Source organism: Rhinopithecus roxellana, chromosome 13 (assembly GCF_007565055.1).
Source record: "Rhinopithecus roxellana isolate Shanxi Qingling chromosome 13, ASM756505v1, whole genome shotgun sequence".
NCBI classification, from domain to species: domain Eukaryota; kingdom Metazoa; phylum Chordata; class Mammalia; order Primates; family Cercopithecidae; genus Rhinopithecus; species Rhinopithecus roxellana.
This window is the reverse complement of record NC_044561.1, coordinates 21,315,989-21,338,352: the sequence shown is the minus strand read 5'-3', so window position 1 is coordinate 21,338,352 and position 22,364 is coordinate 21,315,989. Positions and strand designations below refer to the sequence as shown.

The following is a 22,364-nucleotide window of genomic DNA, read 5'->3' as shown; positions in this document are numbered from 1 at the left end:
AAAAAAAAGTTTAAAAATTAGCTGGGCATGGTGGTGCACACCTGTAGTCCTGGCTACTCGGGAGGCTGAGGCAGGAGGATTGCTTGAGCTCAGGAGTTCAGGTCTGCAGTGAGCTGTGATCCTGCCACTGCACTCCAGCTTAGGTGACAGAGCAAGATCCTGCCTCTAAATATAAAATTTTAAAATAGCCTTCAAACAGACTGAGGTTCTAGCCCAGGCCCTTCCTGGGCTCCTTGGTCTCTTCTACCATCCAGGGCTGGGCACTCTCCACACTCATCTCTTTCATCCTAACCAGGCTCCTGGTATGGTGCTAAGTCTGAGCTTTACTTTGCAGATTCAGAATCCAAGGGCTAGCCACTGCAAATCCACCCACATCCACCACCCAGCCACCCCCACTCCTGGGAGTCCCGACAACCCCCACCTCCTGCCAGCCCATCCTGCATGCCCAGCCGACTGTGTGGCTGCCTCCTCCACTCTCTCAGCCCATGCCTGCATCCCCTGAACCTCACCCTCCCTCTGTTTGAACCCCCTGCCCACACCGGCTTTGTCTCTCATACATGGCCTTGGCAGTGGCCGGCAAGTCACTGCTCTGCCTGAAGCCCTCTGGGTGCTCCCACCTGGCTAGGTTGACCCCCATCCTGCCACCGTTACTCCCACATCCCCAGTGCCTGGCATGGGCCACATATAAAGTGAGTGCACAGAATTGAATAGGACCTTTGCCTGTCCTGAAGAGGAGGCCAGGCCGGACATAGACTAAGCCTTCCTGGAGGCTCCTGATGGAGCTGGAGGGTTCTTGGAGCTCCCAGCCCCAGCTCTGACCCTAACCCCTGGCTCTGGCCACCAGAAGCAAATATTTACATTTGCAAAGTAAATTCCTTGCAGGAGACCCGGGCTGGGGCTGGGAAGGCTGCCTCCCTATGGCCTGTGGTTGCTAAACCGAGCAGAGCAGATCTGGGGGGTCGGTTGTGAATGCGGAAGCCCTTCCTTTGGCTTCTCTCCAGGGAGAGAAAGTCATGAAGTGGATCCCAGGGACACCCCTAGATTTTCACACCCCTAATCCCCAACTTTTCACATCCCTAATCCCCAATTTAGGGCAAGATTGGAATCCCAGACCCCCTTGTCCCACTGCAAGGACAGAGCGGAAGCCTCTCCCCTCTGGGCCTCAGTGTTCTGTGTCATGAGGTGTCGTGAGGGTCCCGAGAAGGGACACAAAGCTTCTTAGCTCAGGCCTGGCACCGGGCAGAGGGAAGAAGAGCTGCTTATGGGGCCCAGGGCTAGAAACTACAGACAATGCTGACCGTGTGGAGGTCAAGATGTGGAGGTCAAGACAGGGAGTGATGAGCTTCGAGGGGGCTTTGACACTGGTAGGTGCACTGGTCTGTTTGGGAAGGCTTCCTGGAGGAGGGGACATGGGTGCAGCAGCTGTAGAGATTAGGAGAGGGCATGAGGTAGGAACGTGCATGTGTGTGTGTGTATGTATGTGTATAGGGCATGTGAGGACCTCCCAGATGGTGGGAAGTGGCCCACAGTCAGGCTCCCAAAGTGGAGCTGGGGTTTGTGGTCCTGGGACCAGCCTTCAGGGCCTCCCTGGGAGGACAAGGTTGAGGCTAGGGAGGAGCCCTTCAGTAAGGACCACCAGGCTGAGATGAGGAGGGTCTCAGCTCACAGAGGCCTGTTTCAGGGACTTTGACCAAACACCCGTGGGAAGGATATGACATTTGTTTTGTTTTGTTTTGTTTAGAAGGAGTCTCGCTCTGTCGCCCGGGCTGGAGTGCGGTGGCACGATCTCGGCTCACTGCAAGCTCCGCCTCCCGGGTTCATGCCATTCTCCTGCCTCAGCCTCCAGAGTAGCTGGGACTACAGGCGCCCGCCACCAGGCCCGGCTAATTTTTTGTATTTTTAGTAGAGACGGGGTTTCACCGTGTTAGCCAGGAGGGTCTCGATCTCCTGACCTCTTGATCTGCCAACCTCGGCCTCTCAAAGTGCTGGGATTACAGGCGTGAACCACTGCACATAGCCGGGATATGACATTTTTGTCCAACGGCAGATCTCCCCACAACCTGTGGCTTCTTCCTTACTGGAATTTTGTGTGCTCCAGGGTCATTTTACAACCTGCTACATCCCTTAAAATGTTTCTGTCCATTTCTCAGAATTTTGGGGGAGTTTTTGGATAACTTTTTGTGAATCTTGAATCCAAACCCAAAATTTTCTGGTCTTTTGAACAGTTTTGTTATTTCTTTAAACTCTTTTCTTTTTTTTTTTTTTGAGACGGAGTCTCACTCTGTCACCCAGGCTGGAGCGCAGTGGCCGGATCTCAGCTCACTGCAAGCTCCGCCTCCCGGGTTTACGCCATTCTCCTGCCTCAGCCTCACGAGTAGCTGGGACTACAGGCGCCCGCCACCTCGCCCGGCTAGTTTTTTGTATTTTTTTAGTAGAGACGGGGTTTCACCATGTTAGCCAGGATGGTCTCGATCTCCGGACCTCGGCCTCCCAAAGTGCTGGGATTACAGGCTTGAGCCACCGCGCCCGGCCTAACTCTTTTCTTTTTTTAATTTAAATTTGCAATTACTCTGAGCATTTGATGTCTGTGCTGCTGTCAGACCATGTTTTTATTTGTTTTTCTAACTCTTTCTGGCCCCTGGAAAAACATCGAAAACAAACTGGTTGAAAAAGAATTTCCAACCACAAGTTTACAGATTAATAACTCAGGGACACTCTAGTGTGGCATTAAAACATTTATGCTGATTTTATTTTTTTTTAGATAGGGTCTCACTCTCAGTGCAGTGGCGTGATCACAGCTCACTGCAACCTTGACCTTCTAAGTTCAAGCTATCCTCCCGTATCAGTCTCCCAAGTAGCTGGGACTACAGGCATGCGCCACCATACCCAGCTAATTTTTAAATTTTTTGTAGAGACAGGGTTTTGCCATATTACCCAGGCTGGTCTCAAACTCCTGGGCTCAAGCAATCTGCCCACTTCAGCCTCCCAAAGTGCTGGGATTACAGGTGTGAGCCCCTGCACCTGGCCCATTTATGCTGACTTTTTTTTTTTTTTTTTTTTTTTTGAGGAGTCTTACTTTGTCGCCCAGGCTGGAGTGCAGTGGTGCATTTTCAGCTCACTGCAACCTCCGCTCCCGGGTTCAAGCAATTCTCCTGCCTCAACCTCCCAAGTAGCTGGGATTACAGGCACACACCACCACCCCCAGCTAATTTTTGTATTTTTAATAGAGACAGGGTTCCACCATGTTGGCCAGGCTGGTCTCGAACTCCTGATCTCAGGTCATCCACCTGCCTCGGCTTCCCAAAGTGCTGGGATTACAGGCGTGAGCCACTGTGCCAGGCCTATGTTGACGTTCAAGACAGTTGTGTCTGCCTTATATTTGGTTTGCTTGATCGAAATTTATTTTCAGTTGGTGATTCATGTATTCATCAACAAAAGTTTTATAAATGGCCGGTCTCGGTGGCTCACGCCTATAATCCTAGCACTTTGGGGGGCCGAGGCAGGTGGATCACTAGGTCAGGAGATGGAGACCATCCTGGCTAATACGGTGAAACCCCGTCTCTACTAAAAATATCAAAAATTAGCTGGGCATGGTGGCACGCTCCTGTTTTCCCAGCTACTCTGGAGGCTGAAACAGGAGAATCGCTTGAACCCGGGAGGTGGAGGTTGTAGTGAGCCAAGATTGCACCACAGCACTCCAGCCTGGGTGACAGAGTGAGACTCCGTCTTAAAACAAAAAAAAAGTTTTATACATGAAGCCCATGAGATCCTACTGGGTGCTGGGCACTTTTGTAGGCCGAACACAAGACAGACAAGGTCCCTGCCCTAGTGGGGCTGATGTTCCAGCCAGGAGGCCAGATGACAGGCAGTGGCCTGGGAAACTGGAACATGCTAGAAGGTAGATAATGCAATGGAAAAAAAAAAAAAAGAAAAAAGAAAACAACAGCAGAATAGAGAGGAGGGCAGAAGCGGATGGGGAGAGCAGCTGAAGCTTTATCACAGAGGAAACTCAAACATCCCCACGTTGCGAGAGATGGCCGCTTCTTTTGGTCAACTTCCCGAAAAGAGTACTAAAATGACATCACATCTCTACCTGGAAGCAGAAAGAATGAAGAGCGCTTGGTGAGGCCATTTTTCTCAGGCACCAGCACTCCTGCTGAACATGGAGCCTCCCTGCCGGGTGCCCCCACACCTCCACCAACCAAAAAAAGAAATCTGGCCCTGGAATCAGGCCGACCTGTGTTCAAATCCAGGCTTGGGACCGTCCCGCAGACAACGGATGACGAGTCGCCTCTCTTCTCTGCCTCATTTCTTCCAAGCGGGGAAGTGAAGCTGATTGTCATTTACTCATCCACCTTTATCTGAGCATGGGCAACGGAGGAGAGGTAGCACAGCTACCTCTGGAAAGTGGAGGTGGTACTAGCACCCACTCACTGTTAAGACTATGTATGTGAAGTGCTTAGAAGGTGCTAGGCTGTTCTGATTATCACCTTCCTTGTAGGATTGAGCCAACCTAAACAAGGTCCTTCACATGGGCATGGTTCACAGTGATGTCTCCCCTTCCCAGGGAGTTCCCAGTGCCGGCCTCAGTCCTGGGCTGGCAACCCATCTTCCTCCATCCTGGGTGAGATTAGCCCCCTGTGCCTGGGCAAGTCGCAGGCCCTTGAGGAGGGTGTGCTGGGGATGCAGGCTCAGCAGGAGTGGAGGCCCCACAGTGGGACCCAGAGCAGGGCCTGGCAGCCTCCACTGGGGGCTGGCCAGAGGGACTCGTCTGGTTTGAGTTCCCGGCGCCTCTCGCTCCCTGCATCAACCCACAGCCCTGCTCCGAGCTGCCAGGCCCATGCCTTATTTGGGTCTTGTCTCCCCCCAGACAACATTTTGTGACCTTAAAAGGAAAGCCTGGGGGGCTGAGGGGGGCAGTTGCCAGTGCTGGCTCCACAGCCTCTCCAGCTGTGCCCCCGCCCCTGGTTTGGCCAGTCCATCCCTCCAGCTGTGGAGAAAACCAGTCCCCCAAAACCAGGCCAGCCAGGGTGGCTGGGGCGGGTGGGGGGGGGGTCCTCCTTGGGAAGGGGTGGCAGCAGGGGTTGGCCCTGGAACTGGCTCCCCTTACCCTCCCAGGCAGCCAGCCTCCCTCTGGTTTTCATTTAAAACCAGGTCTGGATCCACTTCAGTCTCCTCCTACCAAGCCAGGCAGTGAGAGTGTGGATGGCAACAGTCACGGCGGCCATTTATTGAGCACCTACTGTGTGTGCTGGTCCCTGTGTGTGCACAGTGGGCCCTTTGCATTCATGGCTGACCTCATGCCTCACCCCAGCCTGGGAAGTTTAGAGGCCTTAGAATCCCATTTTACAGATGGGAAAATAAGTCTAGAGAGGACAAGTCACGCAGGACAGTAAGTGTCAGGGCTCAGACCCAGGCTTGTCTGAGCTCTAAACTCAGCCCATGAGGCTGACTGGGGTTGGGGTCGTTGGGGAAGTCCTCAGCCTCATCCATGGCCCCCGCCCCATTGCCAGCCCCTCTTCCCAGCCCTATCAGGTGGCCAGCCTTGCTCTAGCTCAGCCCAGTTCATGCTGTGTGACCCAGATACATTGCCTCTCCTTCTCTGGGCCTCTGTGTCCTGTGCTGAGGGGAGTAGGGATCCCTGCTGGGGCTACAGTGGTGGGCAGGGGGACCTGAGGAGGCAAGGATCACACCCCAGCAGGGCTCTCACCCTCCATCCCTCAGTTGCAGGTTCCTCTGGCTCCTTGGAGCCCGTGTGGTCGGGCAATACCATGCGGCGTATGGCACTTCGGCCCACGGCCTTCTCAGGTGGGTCCTGGGGTAGCTTCTTGGGGTCCCCTGGGCTGAGGGAGCTCTGGAGCGGGCCCAGGGCAGTTTAGTAACTGTCCTAAAAGCCAGCAGGTCTGGCAGTGGAGGGTCAAGGACAGTAACCGTCTCCCCACCCTGTGCTCCCCAGGCTACAAAAGTTGCTTTGAGGGGCACAGAAAGGACCCCAGAGGGGCATCTGACCTGGGTCCAGACACCCCGAGACCCATGAACCCTGGACTCTTGCAGACGCCAGTTCAATCCCCCCGTTTCCTCTTTTTATGTAATCAGCACTTTTCTGAGTGTCAGCAGTGTGCGAGGCCCTGTGCCAGGCACTTCCCATCAGCAGCTCATTTAGACCTCACAGCTGTCCACTGCCCTCCCATTGTCCCCTTTTTAAAGAGGAGGAAGCTGAAGGTCTCTGACCTCCCTGCCCTGCCCTGCTCCAGGCCCCACAGCTGGGAGTCGGGGCAGCACCAGGACTAGACCCCAGATGTGCTAGTTAGGCACTCACCCCTCCCTGCTCTGAGCTGTGTCCTCAGGTGTGAACGGGGGTGACACTCCTGTGAGGAGGAGAGAGACTGCTGGCCAAGCACTCGGCAGGGCCAGCAACTGGGAGGCTCCGTAAATGTCCAGAGCTGCTGTGAATGGCTCACGTCATTCTCGTGAGTCTCACCCAGGAGATTGGGGGCTGCTGGATGGTGGGTCGGGGGAGGCTCAGAGGATGGCACCTTTGAGGCCAGCCCAGTCCAGACTGCGCTGGGTAGGTCCCCAAAGCTGGCACGCCCTGGCTCCAGCCCTGCCCGAGCGGGAAGCAACAGGATCTTTCCAGAGAGGACAAGTCACGCAGGACACTGTCAAGGCTCAGACCCAGGCTTGTCTGAGCTCTAAACTCTTAGCCCATGAGGCTGGTTGGGGTTGTTGGGGAAGCCCTCAGCCTCATCCATGGCCCCCGCCCCATTGCCATTTCCTTGGCTTCTGGGAAAGGGGTCATTTTGGACACAGAGGCTGCCAGGGGTCGGGTCCCTGGTCCTGCTGCAGGAGAAGCAGGCCACTCTGGAGGCTCCAGCGCCAAAAAGAATTCATAGGGTGAGGTCCCCCTGGATCCACCGTGATCCTATAGCCCCTCCCCAGCCTAAGGCTCCCTCATGGGTTGGAGTCATCAGATATCTGATCCTTTCCTCCATCCCACCTCCCAGAGCCTGAAGGACTCTGAGGGGGAGCCTAGGACCCTCGGCCCTGGCCCCAAATTCCTTCCTCCCCGCAGGTTGTCTCAACTGCAGTAAAGTGTCAGAGCTGACAGAGCGGCTGAAGATGCTGGAGGCCAAGGTGGGTGAGCAGCTCCCTCCTGGGTGGTTGCCCCCTGCCCTAGGCCAGTCCCGGCAACCACCATCCCACCCTCCCCTCCTCCTTCCCCACACCCCATGCTTGCACCCTCAGGGAACCCACAGGGCAGCTCTGAGCCGACTCGGCGAGCAGCATCCCCTGTCAGGCATGTCCTGGTTTCCTCTAGTGTCCCTCCCTTGGAAGCCTGCTCACAGGTTGTGCCTCAGTTTCCCCTTCTGTAAAGCGGAGGGGACACTAGCATCCACTCAATGAAGACTGTGTATGTGAAGTGCAAGTCACAGCCAGCCTGGCCTGTTCTTCCTCCAGGAGGCCTGTGAGTTCCCTCCCATGGGGCTCCATTTACCATCCCAGCCAGATCAGCAGAGACACTGCCCAGAGATCCTGGTGGGATCTCCTGGCTGCCCCTGCCCCATCCCCTTTCTCTATCCCCCCAACCCCCATCCATAATGCTATCTTCCTGGTTTCAAAAACAAAACATCTATCACACATCTCAAATTATTTCAAGATAAAATGTTTTGTATTCTTTGGTTCGTTTGGTTTTGTTTGAAATAGGGTCTTCCTGTGTTTCCCAGGCTGGAGTGCAGTGGCGAGATCTCAGCTCACTGCAACCTATGCCTCCTGGGCTCAAGCAATCCTCCCACCTCAGCCTCCTGAGTAGCTGGGACCATAAGTGAACAATACTACATCCAGCTAATTTTTTAATTTTTGGTAGAGATGGGGTTTCTCCATGTTGTCCAGACTGGTCTTGAACTTCTAAGCTCAAGCAATTTGCTGTCTTGGCCTCCCAAGGTGCTGGGATTACAGGCGTAAGCCACTGCGCTGCCATAAAACTTTTTTTTTTTTTTTAAATTAAAAAGTGCAGCTTGGTGCAGTGGCTCACACCTGTAATCTCCACACTTTGGGAGGCTGAGGCAGGTGGATTGCTTGAGGCCAAGAGTTCGAGACCAGCCTGGCCAACATGGCATAACCCTGTCTCTTTTAAAAATACAAAAATTAGCCTGGCATGGTGGCCTCACACCCATAATCCCAGCTACAAAGGAGGCTGAGGCATGAGGATTGCTTGAACCTGCGAGGCAGAGGTTGTAGTGAGCCAAGATCATGCCACTGTATTCCAGCCTGGGCAACAGAGCGAGACTCTGTCTCAAAAAAAAAAAAAAATTAGGCTGGGCGCAGTGGCTCAACCCTGTAATCTCAGCATTTGGGAGGCTGAGCCGGGTGGATCACAAGGTCAGGAGTTCAAGACCAGCCTGGCTAAGATGGTGAAACCTTGTCTTTACTAAAAATACAAAAAATTAACCGGGGCCGGGTGAGGTGGCTCACGTCTGTAATCCCAGCACTTTGGGAGGCTGAGGGGGATGGATCACCTGAGGTCAGGAATTCAAGACCAGCCTGACCAACGTGGAGAAACCCTGTCTCTACGAAAAATACAAAAATTAGCTGGGCATGGTGGCGCATGCCTGTAATCCCAGCTACTCGGGAGACTGAGGCAGAAGAATTGCTTGAACCCAGGAGGCAGAGGTTGCAGTGAGCTTAGAACGTGCCATTGCACTCCCGCCTGGGCGACAAGAACGAAACTCTATCTCAAGAAAAAAAAAAATAGCCGGTCATGGTGGCAGGTATCTCTAATCCCAGCTATGTGGGAGGCTGAGGCAGAGAATTGCTTGAACCCAGGAGGCAGAGGCTGCAGTGAGCTGAGATTGCACCACTGCACTCCACCCTGGGCGACACAGTAAGACTCTGTCTCAAGAAAAAAGAAAATTAATTAATTAATTAAATTTAATTTTTAAAATACAACATTCTAAATTTAGAAACATGAAAAGTTCAGAAATGTGAAAAAACAGCCAGCAAACCATTCACAACACTTACCCGTGCCCCCAAAGAATGCAACTGTTGACATTTAAGCATCCTTTCTTCCAGATTTTCTAAACACACAGACATGCATACACTTTAGTGCGATTCTTTGCTCCATCATTCTCTTCTCTGGAAATTTATCTTTTGTTTGTTTGTTTGTTTTGTTTTGATTCAGAAACAGGGCCTTGCTCTGTCACCCAGGCTGGAGTGCTGCCATTGCAATCTGCCGCGAGTTGGAGCTCACTGCAGCCTCCAACTTCTGGGCTTAAGCTATGCTCCTGCCTCAACCTCTTGAGTAGCTGGCATTACAGGCATGTGCCACCACATCTGGCTAGTTTAAAAAACATTTTTTTAGAGCTGGGGTCTTTCTATGTTGTCTAGACTGGTCTTGAGCTCTTGGCCTCAAGGAATCCTCCTGCCTTGGCCTCCCAGAGTGTTGAGATTACGGGTGTGAATCACTGTGCCCAGCCTGGGAACTTACCTTAATGAGATTATCAGATGCAAAAATGTTTACCAATAGAGAAATTTGAAAACCGGGCAAGAGAAGGCATGGTTGCATGATTGTGGAGAATTCATTCTGTGGGACATTCAGCAGTCATTTAAAATACTCCCCTTGCCTAACATGAAAAGATTTCTCTAGCCCGGGCTTGGTGGCTCACACCTGTAATCCCAGCACTTTGGAAGGCCAAGGCAGGAGGATTACTTGAGGCCTGGAGCCCGAGACCAGCCTGGGCAACATAGCAAGATTCCATCTCTACAAAAAATTAGCTGGGCTTAGTGGCACACAGCTGGCACACAATCCCAGCTGCTCAAGAGGCTGAGGCAGGAGGATCACTTGAGCTCAGGCGGGCAAGGCTGCAGTGAGCCGTGATAGCACCACTGCACTCTAGCCTGGACAGCAGAGCTAGACCCTGTCTCTAAAATTAGAAAAAAGAAGATGCCCCTGATTTATCAAATGGGAAAACCAAGCTTCCACATAGCGTGTGCTGGCACCTGAGTTACAAGGCACGGGGTTCCAGGAGCAGTTCCCTGAGCTCCCTCCCAGGAGAAGCCCACGTAAGAGGCAACTCAGTCCCACATCTGTGATGGGAATTCCTGGTTCAGGGTCTGCCGGAGAGTTTCACCTTTTCTCTGGACAGGCCCCCATGATCCCCAAGCCCCTGGTCTGTGGTCATCTGGCCTCTCTTTGGTCCTCAGCAGCTGAGGGGACACCTCCAGCTTCCCAGAGTCTTCCTCACCGTGGGCCCAAAAGTGGACTTTGTGTACACCTCCAGGTTTCTATTTCATGTCGACTCTTCCAAACTTCCTTCCAAATTTAGTGAAAGGCCAGCAACGGTGGCTCATGCCTGTAATCCCAACACTTTGGGAGGCCAAGATAAGCAGATCACTTCAGGTCAGGAGTTTGAGACCAGCCTGGCCAACATGGTAAAACCCCATCTCTACTAAAAATACAAAAATTAGCCAGGTGTGGTGGTGCACGACTGTAATCCCAGCTACTTGGGAGGCTGAGGCAGGAGAATCACTTGAACCTGGGAGGCGGAGGTTGCAGTGAGCCGAGATCATGCCACTGCACTCTAGCCTGGGCAACAGAGCAAGGCTCTCCATCTTGGAAAAAAAAAAAAAATTAGTGAAACTCTTCCAGCCATACCCTGTGGTGCTTTAACAAATCAAAAAAAGCTTCTTATTTGTAGATAAGCATAGAAAAAAAGCACATGGCCCAGCAAGCACCGCAACAGTCACAAAGCTCAACTTGGATGGCGATGATGGTGTCAATGACTTTTCCATAATGCGTGTTATGAATTGTGTGCTTTGAAAAACACTGTCACTTCTAATGAAGCTCCGTGCCCCTGCGAGCCTGGGGCTCTACTCCAAGCTGGGCCCTGCTGGCTGTGTACCTCCTACCTCCCACACCAGGCCCCTTGGCTGGCCTGTCCCTAGTGAGACCTTGCCTCATGCCTGTAATCCCAACACTTTGGGAGGCTGAGGCAAGATGATTGCTTGAGCCCAGGAGTTCAAGACCAGCCTGGGCAACATAGCGAGACCTTGTCTCTACAAATAATTTTTTTTTAAATTTGCCATGTATGGTGGTGCGTCCCTGTGGTCCCAGCTACTTGGAAGGCTGAGGCAGAAGGATCGCTTAAGCCCAGGTGGTTGAGGCTGCATGAGCTGTGATGGTACCACTGCATTCCAACCTGGGCAACAGAGCAAAACTCCATCTCAAAAAAAAAAATAGGGAGGGGTCCTAGTGAGACCCTGGTACCCACCCCGTCCCTGTCTTCCTCTTCAGGTGGCCATGCTGACTGTCATAGAGCGGCCAGCGCCTCCAACACCAGCTACCCCTGAGGACCCTGCCCCACTCTGGGGCCCTCCTCCTGCCCAGGGCAGCCCCGGAGATGGAGGCCTCCTGGGTGAGTGTCAGACTCAGACTTGCCTGTGAGAATGAGCAGTGGGTTGGGAATTGGGGAAGTGGGATTCTGGTCCCCACCCTGTCACTGACTCCGAACTTAACCCTCTAGTGGGCCTCAGACTTCCCATTTCCCGTTTCTTAGACCTGCCTAAGAGGACCGTCTCCTGGGACTCCTGAAAGCTGCAGTCCCTGGAGACCAAGCAGCCCCAGCAGACCCTGCCTGGAGGTTGCGGGGAGTTGGGAGTGGGGATTCTGGATGAGCCTCCCTCCTCCAGGCCCAGCGGGGACACTGACCTCTGCCTACCCCCCTACCCCAGGGCTGCCAGGAGCCATAGAGAGTGTGAGGGTCCCGCTGCTTCCCCGAAATGGTAGGTGCTGGTTGGGGGGCTGGGGCCAGGGTGGGGATCAAGAGCAGATCTGGAGCTGCCAGTCTGATATGATTTACCCCCCAGAACAAGTCGGTGCTCGGGGGCTGCCCGGGCCCACCGGCCCCAAGGGAGATGCCGGCAGCCGGGGCCCAATGGGGATGAGAGGCCCACCAGGTGAGTGCCCACAACGTTGCTCCACAGCTCCTCTGGCCACCCCCCAACCAGGTGGGCCCTTCCCTGCCCCTGACATGGCCAGGATGGCCTGGGCCCTTTCATCTGCTTGCCTCTTCACTCAACATCCCGCCAGGGAGTGCCCCGCCCACACCTGGGCTCCATGAAATCCTCTCTTACGTTCACTCGACTCACATTCCCTGGGCACCTACACTTAGCAGGCTCTGAGCTGGGCACTGGGTGGGGTCAGACATGTCCCTGCCCTTTTGGAGCTTCCAGACTGCTGGGAGCGGGGCTGGGCAGAGGAGAAGCAGCAATGCTTGCGCCATGTGACCAGGGTTTCTATGAGGGACTTTGGGGGTTTGGGAGCCCCAAGGAAGGAAGACCCAGCCTGGATGAGGTGGAGGACTGGGAGCTGTGCTCATCCCCCTGTTAGACAACCAGGGAGCCTAGGTCTATGGACTGTGGGGCCCTCTTTCATACCCACCGCTCCAGGCTGCCTTGTCCTGTCGCTTAAGGCCACCCTAGGCCTCCCTGCCTCCTGTATACCCACAAATCCCTGTGATTCCATTGCAGGTCCACAGGGCCCCCCAGGGAGCCCTGGCCGGGCTGGAGCTGTGGGCACCCCTGGAGAGAGGGGACCTCCTGGACCACCAGGGCCTCCTGGCCCCCCTGGGCCCCCAACCCCTGTTGGTCCACCCCACGCCCGGATCTCCCAGCATGGTGAGTCCCCACAGGTAGAGGTGGGGGTGGAGTAGCCATCAGCACAGTGCCCGCTACCATCTGCCAGGTGCCTTCTGTGTGCCAGCCCTGCTCATGGTAGGCCAGGTGTGACCCAGTCCTCCAGCAGGCGCTGTTGTCCTCCTGTGTTTACAGATGAGGAACACTGAGGACCAGAGAGGGGAGGTGGCTTGCCAGGGTCCCACAGCCCCGGCGTAGGGAAACGGCTTCAAACGGGCTGCCTCCAGAACCTGTGCTTAGAGCCACCAGGCATCAGGCCGTCCTGAGCCTTGGAACTGGCTGGAATCCAGTTCTCAGAGCACTGGGAAGCAAAAGACCTGGCAGCAGGAAGCGAGCTCTGAGCTCCCAAGGCCACAGGCCTGGCCCCTCCTCCAGGCCCTGATGCACGTCCTTGGCTTCTTCCGTTTGGCAGCCCAGCCTGACCTGCCCATGGACTGCCAGGGGTCAGAATGTGGAGCGCCAGATTTCAGCCTCTTTTCCATCGTGTCTTTGGTGCACACCATTCATTCGTTCTGCCATCCCAGCATTCATTCCATCTCACTATCCATACAATGGGGACAATGACACTGCCAGCCTCCCAGACCTGTGTAACACCCATGTACAGAAGCCTGGCACACAGTAGGTGGTGGATAAATGGTTTCTTTTATTGCCATTCCCATTTGGCAGGTGACAGTACAGGCTCTGAAAAGTGGAGAGTGTTGCTGGATGTCACCAGCTAGATTGCAGTGGGGTTAGAACCCACATCTCCCTGCTTCCTGGTCTTGCGAGACCAACACTCTCCACACTCCTCACCCTGGGAGCAGGTGCCCAGGTGATACCAGCCATGCTGCAGGCTGCCCCATGGGGCAGTCCAAGCTGTCTTGGCAGAGGTGGCAGGTGAAGACTAACCACCCCACTCTACCCAGCTCTACTCACTCATCATGTTTGCTCACCCAGGAGACCCACTGCTGTCCAACACCTTCACCGAGACCAACAACCACTGGCCCCGGGGACCCACTGGGCCTCCAGGCCCTCCAGGGCCCATGGGTAAGTTGAGTCCAGGCCTGGGGTAAGGGGTGGAGTTGATAGATGGCAGAGGGAATAGGGTTTGGGGCTGTCAGGAGGGAGCTGATGGGGCACTTCCTGAGATTGTACTTTGTTCTGGCCCTTAGGACATCCTGTCTTTTTCCAGGTCTCCCTGGGCCTCCTGGCCCCACAGGTGTCCCTGGGAGTCCTGGACACATAGTGAGTAGTTCTCCTTGTACTCTCACCCACGTGTCTGTCCATCTTTCCATCTATCCATACATCCGTCCATCATCCACCCTTGTATCCATCTATCCATCCATCCATTCATTCTTCCATTCATTCATTCAATAAGTATTTATTGAGCACTTAATATGCAAACTACCTTCCATAGTTTTAAATCTTATTCAATCCAAGTAATGAGAACCATGTATTGTTATCACCTAAAACCAAGAAAAGTGGAGATTCTTGCCCTAGGGCTGTGGCCAGCACATGGCAACTTCCGTGAGTTGTGGTGGGACAATCTGACTCCAGGATCAGATCTTTTAACACTGAGCTGTATGAACTGACTGCTGTGTGCTTGGTGTATGGTGAAGAACCCAGAGGCCCAGACCAAGCTAGAGCACCCCCCCCAACACCTCTGTTCCCAAGCCCCTGCCCACTCCATCCTGCCCCAACACAAGGCTGAGGCCCTGTCTTGTTGCTTAGGGACCCCCAGGCCCAGCTGGACCCAAAGGAATCTCTGGCCACCCAGGAGAGAAAGGCGAGAGAGTGAGTACTCAAGTGGCCCCAGGTGGGGGAATTCTGGTGAGTCCTGAGGGTCCCAGGTCAGAGCCCTCAACAGCTGACACCATTCATCTCCTCCCTCCTACACAGGGACTGCGTGGGGAGCCTGGCCCCCAAGGCTCTGCTGGACAGCGGGTAAGTGTTGCTGTCTGTCCTGCAATCATCCCTGCAGGATCCCATAGTTCCAGATTCTTCCTCTGACTCCATCCCCTGCAGCCAGAGCTTCTGATCCTCCCTGCTTTGTCATTTATTCTCAGATGCTCCCTGTCTCTGAGACTCATTGTCCTCTTTGGATCAGGCTGCCTCTGTCTCTCTTACTCTGGCTCTCTGTTTCTCTGTATCTCTCTTTCCCTCTGCATGTCTGTCTCTTTGACTCTGTATTTCATTTACACTCTATCTCTCCAATTCTGATTGTAGATCTGTTCATTTCTCTCTTTAATATGATCAATTTTGCTTTATGTGTTTTGAGTCTTTATTATTAGGTGCATTCACATTTAGTCTTTTAATGTCTCCGTGGTCATTTTACCTTTATGAAATTAATATCTTTATCTCTGATAATACTTGTCTTGAATTTTCTTTGTGTGCTTTTAATAGCACACCAGCTTTCTTATGCTTGGCATTTGCATGTTATATCTTTTTTTATCCTTTTCCTTTCAGCCTGTAACTTTATATTTAAAGTGCATCATGGCCGGGTGTGGTGACTCATGCCTGTAATCCCAGCACTTTGGGAGGCCGAGGCAGGTGAATCACTTGAGCTCAGGAGTTCAAGACCAGCCTGGGCAACATGACAAAACCCTGTCTCCAAAATATGTATATAAATTTTCTTAAATGTAAGGAAGTGTGGGCCAGGCACGGTGGCTCACGCCTATAATCCCAGCACTTTGGGAGGCCGAGGCGGGTGGATCACCTGAGGTCAGAAGTTCAAGACCAGCCTGGTCGACATGGTGAAACCCCATCTCTACTAAATATACAAAAATTAGCCAGGTGTGGTGGTAGGCACCTGTAATCCCAGCTACTCAGGAGGCTGAGGCAGGAGAATCACTTGAACCTGGGAGGCAGAGGTTGCAGTGAGCTGAGATTGCGCCATTGCGCTCCAGCCTGGGCAATAAGAGCGAGACTTTCTCAAAAAAAAAAAAAAAAGAAATGCATCATATGACTTGGGTCTTGCTGTTTAAAAACAGTTTGACTGTTTAGTTAATTTATATTTAATGATATGTATAATTGATTAATTGATATGGTTCTGTTTAAGTTAATCATCTTGCTGTTTATGTTCTATTTACTCCTTCTGTTTTGTGTTTCTTTTTTCTCTTTTCTTTTCTTGTCTTCTTTTGGATTGAGTACTCTTTTATTCCTTTTTTATTTTATAGAGACAGGGTTTCCCTGTGTGCCCAGGCTAGACTCAAACTCCTGGGCACACAGTGAATGAAGTGCCTTAAGTGATCCTCCTGCCTCAGCCTTCCAAGTATCTGGGACTACAGGTGTGCGCCATCGTGCCTGACTTAAAATCTTCTCTTTCTAAAATTAATTCTCTTTCTAGAATTAAAGCTATTCTTGCTTTCTTTTGATTAGAGTTAGCATGCTATATCTTTCTCCATCCCTTTCCTTTTTTTTTTTTTTTTTTTTTTTTTTTGATGCAGGGTCTTTCTCTGTCACCTAGGTTGGAGTGCAGTGGTGCAATCATTGTTCACTGTAGCCTCAACTTCCCTGGCTCAGGCAATCCTCACACCTCAGCCTCCTGAGTAGCTGGGACCACAGGCATGTACCACCATGCCCAGTTAACTTCCATTCCTTTACATTTAACCTGTTTTGTGGTTATATTTAAAGTCAGTTTCTTGTAGACAACATATAGTTGGGTCTTGTTTTTCGGTCCATTCTAACAATTCTCATCTTTTAATTGCTGTATTTAGGCCATTGACATTTAAAGTGATTATTGAGGCCCAGCATAGTGGCCCACACTTGTAATTCCAGCACTTCAGGAAGCAAGGCAGGAGGATCACTTGAAATCAGGAGTTTGAGACCAGAGTGGGCAATAAAATGAGACCCTGTTTCTATAAAACAAATTTTAAAATTGGCTGGATGTGGTAGTGTGCACCTGTAGATTCAGCTACCTGAGAGGCTGAGCTGGGAGGATTGCTTGAGCCCAGGAGTTGAAGGTGACAGTTATAATTGTTTTACTGCATTCCAGCCTGAATGACAGAACCAGACCTTGCCTCTAAAAAATAACTAAATAGTCTGTGCACACTGGCTCACACCTGTAATCCCAGCACTTTGGGAGGCAGAGGCAGGTGGATCACCTGAGGTCAGGAGTTTGAGACCAGCCTGGCCAACATGGTGAAACCCCGTCTCTACTAAAAACGCAAAAATTAGCCAGGTGTGGTGGTGCACTCCTGTAATCCCAGCTACTCAGGAGGCTGAGGCGGGAAAATCGCTTGAACCTGGGAGGCGGAGGTTGCAGTGAGCCGAGATCCCGCCACTGCACTCCAGCCTGAGCAACAGAGTGAGGCTCCATCTCAAAAAAAAAATCAGTAAAATAAAAAATAACTAAATAAATGAAGTGATTATTTATATAATTGGGTTAATAGCTATCGTATTACTATTTGCTTTTATCTTTTTTATTTTTTGAGGCAGAGTTGCTCTGTCACCCAGGCTGGAGTCCAGTGGCTCGATCTCGGCTCACTGCAATCTCCGCCTCCCGGGTTCAAGCAATTCTTCTGCGTCAGCCTCCTGAGTAGCTGGGACTACAAGTGCCTGCCACCACACCCGGCTAATTTTTGTGTTTCTAGTGGAAATGGGGTTTCACCATCTTGGCCAGACTGGTCTTGAACTCCTAACCTTGTGATCCACCAGCCTTGGCATCCCAAAGTGCTAGATTTACAGGTGTGAGCCACCATGCCCGGCTACTATTTTCTATTTGTTGTCCTTGTTCTTTGTTCCTATTTTTGTCTGCCACACTTTTTCTGCTTTTTTTTTTTTTTTTTTTTTTTTTTTTGGCTTTATTTATTTATTTATTTATTTTCTTTTGAGACAGAATCTTGCTGTCTCACCCAGGCTGTAGTGCAGTGGTGCAGTCTCTGCTACTGCAACCTCTGCCTCCCGGGTTCAAGCAATTCTCTTGCCTCAGCCTCCCGAATAGCTGGGACTACAGGCACCCACCACCCTGCCTGGCTAATTTTTGTATTTTTATTAGAGACAGGGTTTCACCATGTTGGCCGGACTGGTCTCGAACTCCCGACCTCAGGTGATCCACCCACCTTGGCCTCCCAGAGTGCTGGGGTTACAGGCGTGAGCCACCATGCCCGGCCTTGGTCCTCCTTTCTTTATGTAAAATCTAAGTTTCTGACATATAATTTTTGTCCTCTCTGAAGAACTACTTTTATTTTTTCCCAGTTGGCTTTATTTGTGATTCTAGAATTGGGCAACACTTCATTACATAAAATAAAATAAGCACTCTGCTGAAGAACTTATTTTAATGTTTCCTACAAGGCAGATCTACTGACAAAAATTCCCTCACTTTCTGTTTGTCTGAGAATCTTCATTTCCCTTTCATTTATGAAGGGTAATTTTTCAGGGTAAAGATTTCTAGGTTGATGTGTTTTTGTCCTCTCAATACTTTGTGTATTACTCTCCACTCTCTTGCTTGCATGGTTTCTGCACAGTTGGATGTAATTCTTATTGTTGCTCCTCTGCAAGAAAGATATTTTTTCCTTCTGTTTTCTCTTCAGTATTTTTTTTTTTTTTTTTTTTTTTTGAGACGGAGTCTCGCTCTGTCGCCCAGGCTGGAGTGCAGTGGCGCAATCTCGGCTCACTGCAAGCTCCGCCTCCCGGGTTCCCGCCATTCTCCCGCCTCAGCCTCCGAGTAGCTGGGACTACAGGCGCCCGCCACCGCGCCCGGCTAGTTTTTTGTATTTTTAGTAGAGACGGGGTTTCACTGTGTTAGCCAGGAGGGTCTCGATCTCCTGACCTCATGATCCACCCGCCTCGGCCTCCCAAAGTGCTGGGATTACAGGCTTGAGCCACCGCGCCCAGCCCTCTTCAGTATTTTTTATCTTTGATTCTCTGAAGTTTGTTTTTTTGTTTTGTTTTGTTTTGGTTTTTTTGTTTTTTTTTTTTGAGATGGAGTCTCGCTCTATCGCCCGAGCTGGAGTGCAGTGGCCGGATCTCAGCTCACTGCAAGCTCCGCCTCCCGGGTTTACGTCATTCTCCTGCCTCAGCCTCCCGAGTAGCTGGAACTACAGGCGCCCGCCACCTTGCCCGGCTAGTTTTTTGTATTTTTTTTTAGTAGAGACGGGGTTTCACCATGTTAGCCAGGATGGTCTCGATCTCCTGACCTCGTGATCCGCCCATCTCGGCCTCCCAAAGTGCTGGGATTACAGGCTTGAGCCACTGCGCCCAACCTCTCTGAAGTTTTTTTAAAAATTATTATTGTTATTGAGACAGGATCTCACTCTGTCACCCAGCCTTCTGAGTTCAAGGGATCCTCCCGCCTCCACCTCTTTGAGTAGCTGGGACTACTGGCACGTGCCACACCTGGCTAATTTTTTTTTTTTTTTTTTTTTGAGACGAAGTCTCACTCTTGTCCCCCAGGCTGGAGTGCAATGGCGTGATCTTGGCTCACTGCAACCTCCGCTTCCTGGGTTCAAGCAATTCTCCTGCCTCAGCCTCCCAAGTAGCTGGGATTACAGGCACCTGCCACCACACCTGGCTAATTTTTTGTATTTTTAGTAGAGAGAGCATTTCACCGTGTTGGCCAACCTGGTCTCAAACTCCTGACCTCAAGTGATCCGCCCACCTCAGCCTCCCAAAGTGCTGGGATTACAGGCATGAGCCACCATGCCCGACCATTTTTTTTTTTTTTTTATAAGCAAGGTCTCACTATGTTGCCCAGACTGGTCTTTCTGGCCGTTAGTGATCCTCTTGCCTTGGCCTCCCAAAGTGCTGGGATTACAGGTGTGAGCCACTGCACCCAGCCTGATTTTCTGAAGTTTGGATATGATATGTGTATATGTCATTTTGTGGCATTTATCCTATATGGTGTTCCTTAATCTTCCTAGATCTGTGGTTTTGGTGTCTGACATTTTTTGGGGGGAGAATTCTGTCATTATTACTTTAAATATTGCTTGTGTTTCTTTCTCTTTTCTCCTTCTGGCATTCCATTATGCATATTTACGTCTTTTGTAGTTGTCCCACAGTTCTTGGATATTCTGTTCTATTGTGTCAGCCTTTTTTCTCTTTGCATTTCAGTTTTGAAAGTTTCCATTGTCATATCATCAGGCTTAGAGATTCTTTCCTCAGCCATGTCCAGTCCACTAATAACCCCATCAAAGGCATTCTTTATTTCTGTTACAGTGCTTTTTATCTCTACCACTTATTTTTAATTATTTCTTAGAATATCTTTTTTTCTCTCTTTTTTATTTTTATTTTTTTAAATGTAGAGGCAGGATTTTACCATGTTACCCAGTCTGGTCTCAAACTCCTGAGTTTAAGCAGTCTACCCACCTCAGCCTCCCAAAATGTTGGGATTACAGGCATGAGCCACCACACTCAGGCCTTTCTTAGAATTTCCTTCTTTCTGCTTATACTCCATCTCTTCTTGTAGGTTGTCTACTTTTTCCATTAATTCCCTTAGCATGTTAATCGTAGATTTTAAAAATTCCTGGCCTGATAATCTGAACATTTCTGCCATTATCTAATGCTGGTTCTGATGTTTGTTGAATCTCTTCAAACTGTGTTTTTGCCTTTTAGTGTGCCTTGTAATTTTTCACTGGAAGGTAGACATAATGTACTGTGCAAAAGAACTGCAGTAGATAGGCCTTTAGTAACGTAGTGAGAAGGTATGAGGGGAAGGGAAGTATTCTGGAGTCCTATGATTAGATCTCAGTCTTTTTTTTTTTTTGAGACAGAGTCTCACTCTGTCTCCCAGGCACTGGAGTGCAGTGGCTCGATCTTGGCTCACTGCAACCTCCGCCTCCTGGGTTCAAGTGATTCTCATGCATCAACCTCCCAAGCAGCTGGGACTACAGGTGCCCGCCACCACACCTGGCTAATTTTTTTGTATATTAGTAGAGTTGAGGTTTCACCATGTTGGCCAGGCTGGTCTTGAACTCCTGAGCTCAGGCAGTCCACCCACCTTGGCCTCCCAAGGTGCTAGGACCATAGGTTAGATCTGTTGGAGAAGTGAGGCCATAGTCAAGGTGTGAGCCACTGCGCCCAGCCTAGATCTCAGTCTTTAGATGAGCTTGTGCCCTTGGACTGTGAACTTCACCAGTGTGTCTCAGTTGTTGTTGTTTTGTTTTGTTTTTGTTTGGGGGTTGTTTTGCCTCTTAGGTGGGACAGGTTGTCTAGAGGGGGTTAGAGTTGGATATTTCCCTTCCTTCACATGGAAACTAGAGGGAGCTGAAAGTGGGCATTTCACCTCCTCCAGGTTGGTGAGTGTTGGGAGAAAAGCTGAATGTTGGGAGAGAAGCTGAGGTGGGGCTTGCATGTCTGACATAACATAAAAGAGCCTTGGAACATGTCTGGGGTCCAGGGTCAAGAACCCCTCGTGGTCTTTGGAACACCAAACTCCGTGCTAAAGGGTGGAAAGCTACCTGCTGCACCATAGTCTAAGCCCAGGGCATAAAACCCCTTGTGACTTGGATGGAATCCAGGGCTCAGGGCATAAAACCCCTCGTGGCCTCTGGAATGTGTCTAGACTTGCTGGCTCCTTGCTTCTAGCACTCCCATTACCTTAAGTAGCAGAACATGTTCCATATGCTGCAAAGAAAATGCTAAACTGTCACAGCTGTAAATCATGTGCTTGATGCATTGCTTTCTCTCAACCCCTACATCCTCACCACCTGTTTCTTTGTTTGATCACCAATAAATAGCATGGGCTCCCAGAGCTCAGGGCCTTCACAGCCTCCATACTTGCATTGGCCCCCTGGACCCACTTTCTCTCTCAAACTGTCTTCCCATTCCTTTGACTCTACCAGACTTTATTGCCCCCATGAGCTGGTGTTGGGTCCGATCATCCCAACAGGTTAGGATCTGGTAAAGTAGTTTCTCCTGGGGTAGGCTTTGTTCAGAAGAGAATGCTTTGAATGGTTCAAAATGGTGCCTCATCTCCTCTCCCTGCTGGAAGGACAAGGCATTTTTCTCTGATATTCACTGTGAGGGCCTTGTAGAGCTCCTTGAGGTAAAACTCACCAAAGGAGGGATGTGGGCCTATGACTGGGTCCCCCTGGAGTTTTTAACCCTAAGACCTGTCTACACTGAGCCTCTAGAAGTTCATCAATTACAGTTTAGGTTTTCCTATCCTGGCCCTGGTTCCTCTGGAGGTTTGTGCTTGTGGGTTTCTGCTTTAGTAAGCTATGATAGTCTGGATTTGCCTCTCTGGCTTTGGGGGCAGTGGTTTGCCTATGGCCTCACTTCTCCAACAGATCTAAGAAGAGCCATTGATTTTTCAGTTTTTTCAACTTTCCACTTGTTGTTAAGATGGAATGACAACTTCGAAGGTCTTTCTTCTTTTGAGATGACTCTCGCCCTTGTCCCCCAGGGTGGAGTGCAATGGTACGATCTCGGCTCACTGCAACCTCTGCCTCCTGGGTTCAAGCGATTCTCCTGCCTCAGCCTCCAGAGTAGCTGGGATTACAGGCGCCTGCCACCATACCCAGCTAATTTTCATATTTTTAGTAGAGATGGGGTTTCACCATTTTGGTCAGGCTGGTCTCAAACTCCTGACCTCAGACGATCCGCCTGCCTCGGCCTCCCAAAGTGCTAGGATTACAGGCGTGAGCCACTGCACCCGACCAACAACTTCTAAGCTCTTTGGAACCCAGAAGTCTGTTTTGTTTTGTTTTGTTTTTAAATCAAATTTGGAAAAAAAAAAAAAAAAAGGTCGACATTTC

General features: G+C 50.9%; 1 protein-coding gene across 6 annotated transcripts in view; it reads left to right on the top strand.

Moving 5' to 3' along the window:
* The window catches only part of EMID1 (EMI domain containing 1), a 54,868-nt gene that overhangs the window by 14,021 nt on the left and 18,483 nt on the right, over positions 1 to 22,364 (top strand). For all 6 annotated transcript variants that reach the window (XR_747542.2, XM_030915901.1, XM_010359248.2 and 3 more), the window contains exons 4-13: positions 5,725 to 5,808; positions 7,073 to 7,134; positions 11,291 to 11,411; positions 11,728 to 11,778; positions 11,863 to 11,952; positions 12,526 to 12,672; positions 13,627 to 13,716; positions 13,862 to 13,914; positions 14,401 to 14,463; positions 14,569 to 14,613. Coding sequence is in view for 5 of the 6 variants with exons in the window: in XM_030915901.1 (XP_030771761.1) it covers positions 5,725 to 5,808; positions 7,073 to 7,134; positions 11,291 to 11,411; positions 11,728 to 11,778; positions 11,863 to 11,952; positions 12,526 to 12,672; positions 13,627 to 13,716; positions 13,862 to 13,914; positions 14,401 to 14,463; positions 14,569 to 14,613 (806 nt within the window). In the remaining variant the exon portion in view is untranslated. The remainder of the gene's footprint in view (positions 1 to 5,724; positions 5,809 to 7,072; positions 7,135 to 11,290; positions 11,412 to 11,727; positions 11,779 to 11,862; positions 11,953 to 12,525; positions 12,673 to 13,626; positions 13,717 to 13,861; positions 13,915 to 14,400; positions 14,464 to 14,568; positions 14,614 to 22,364) is intronic.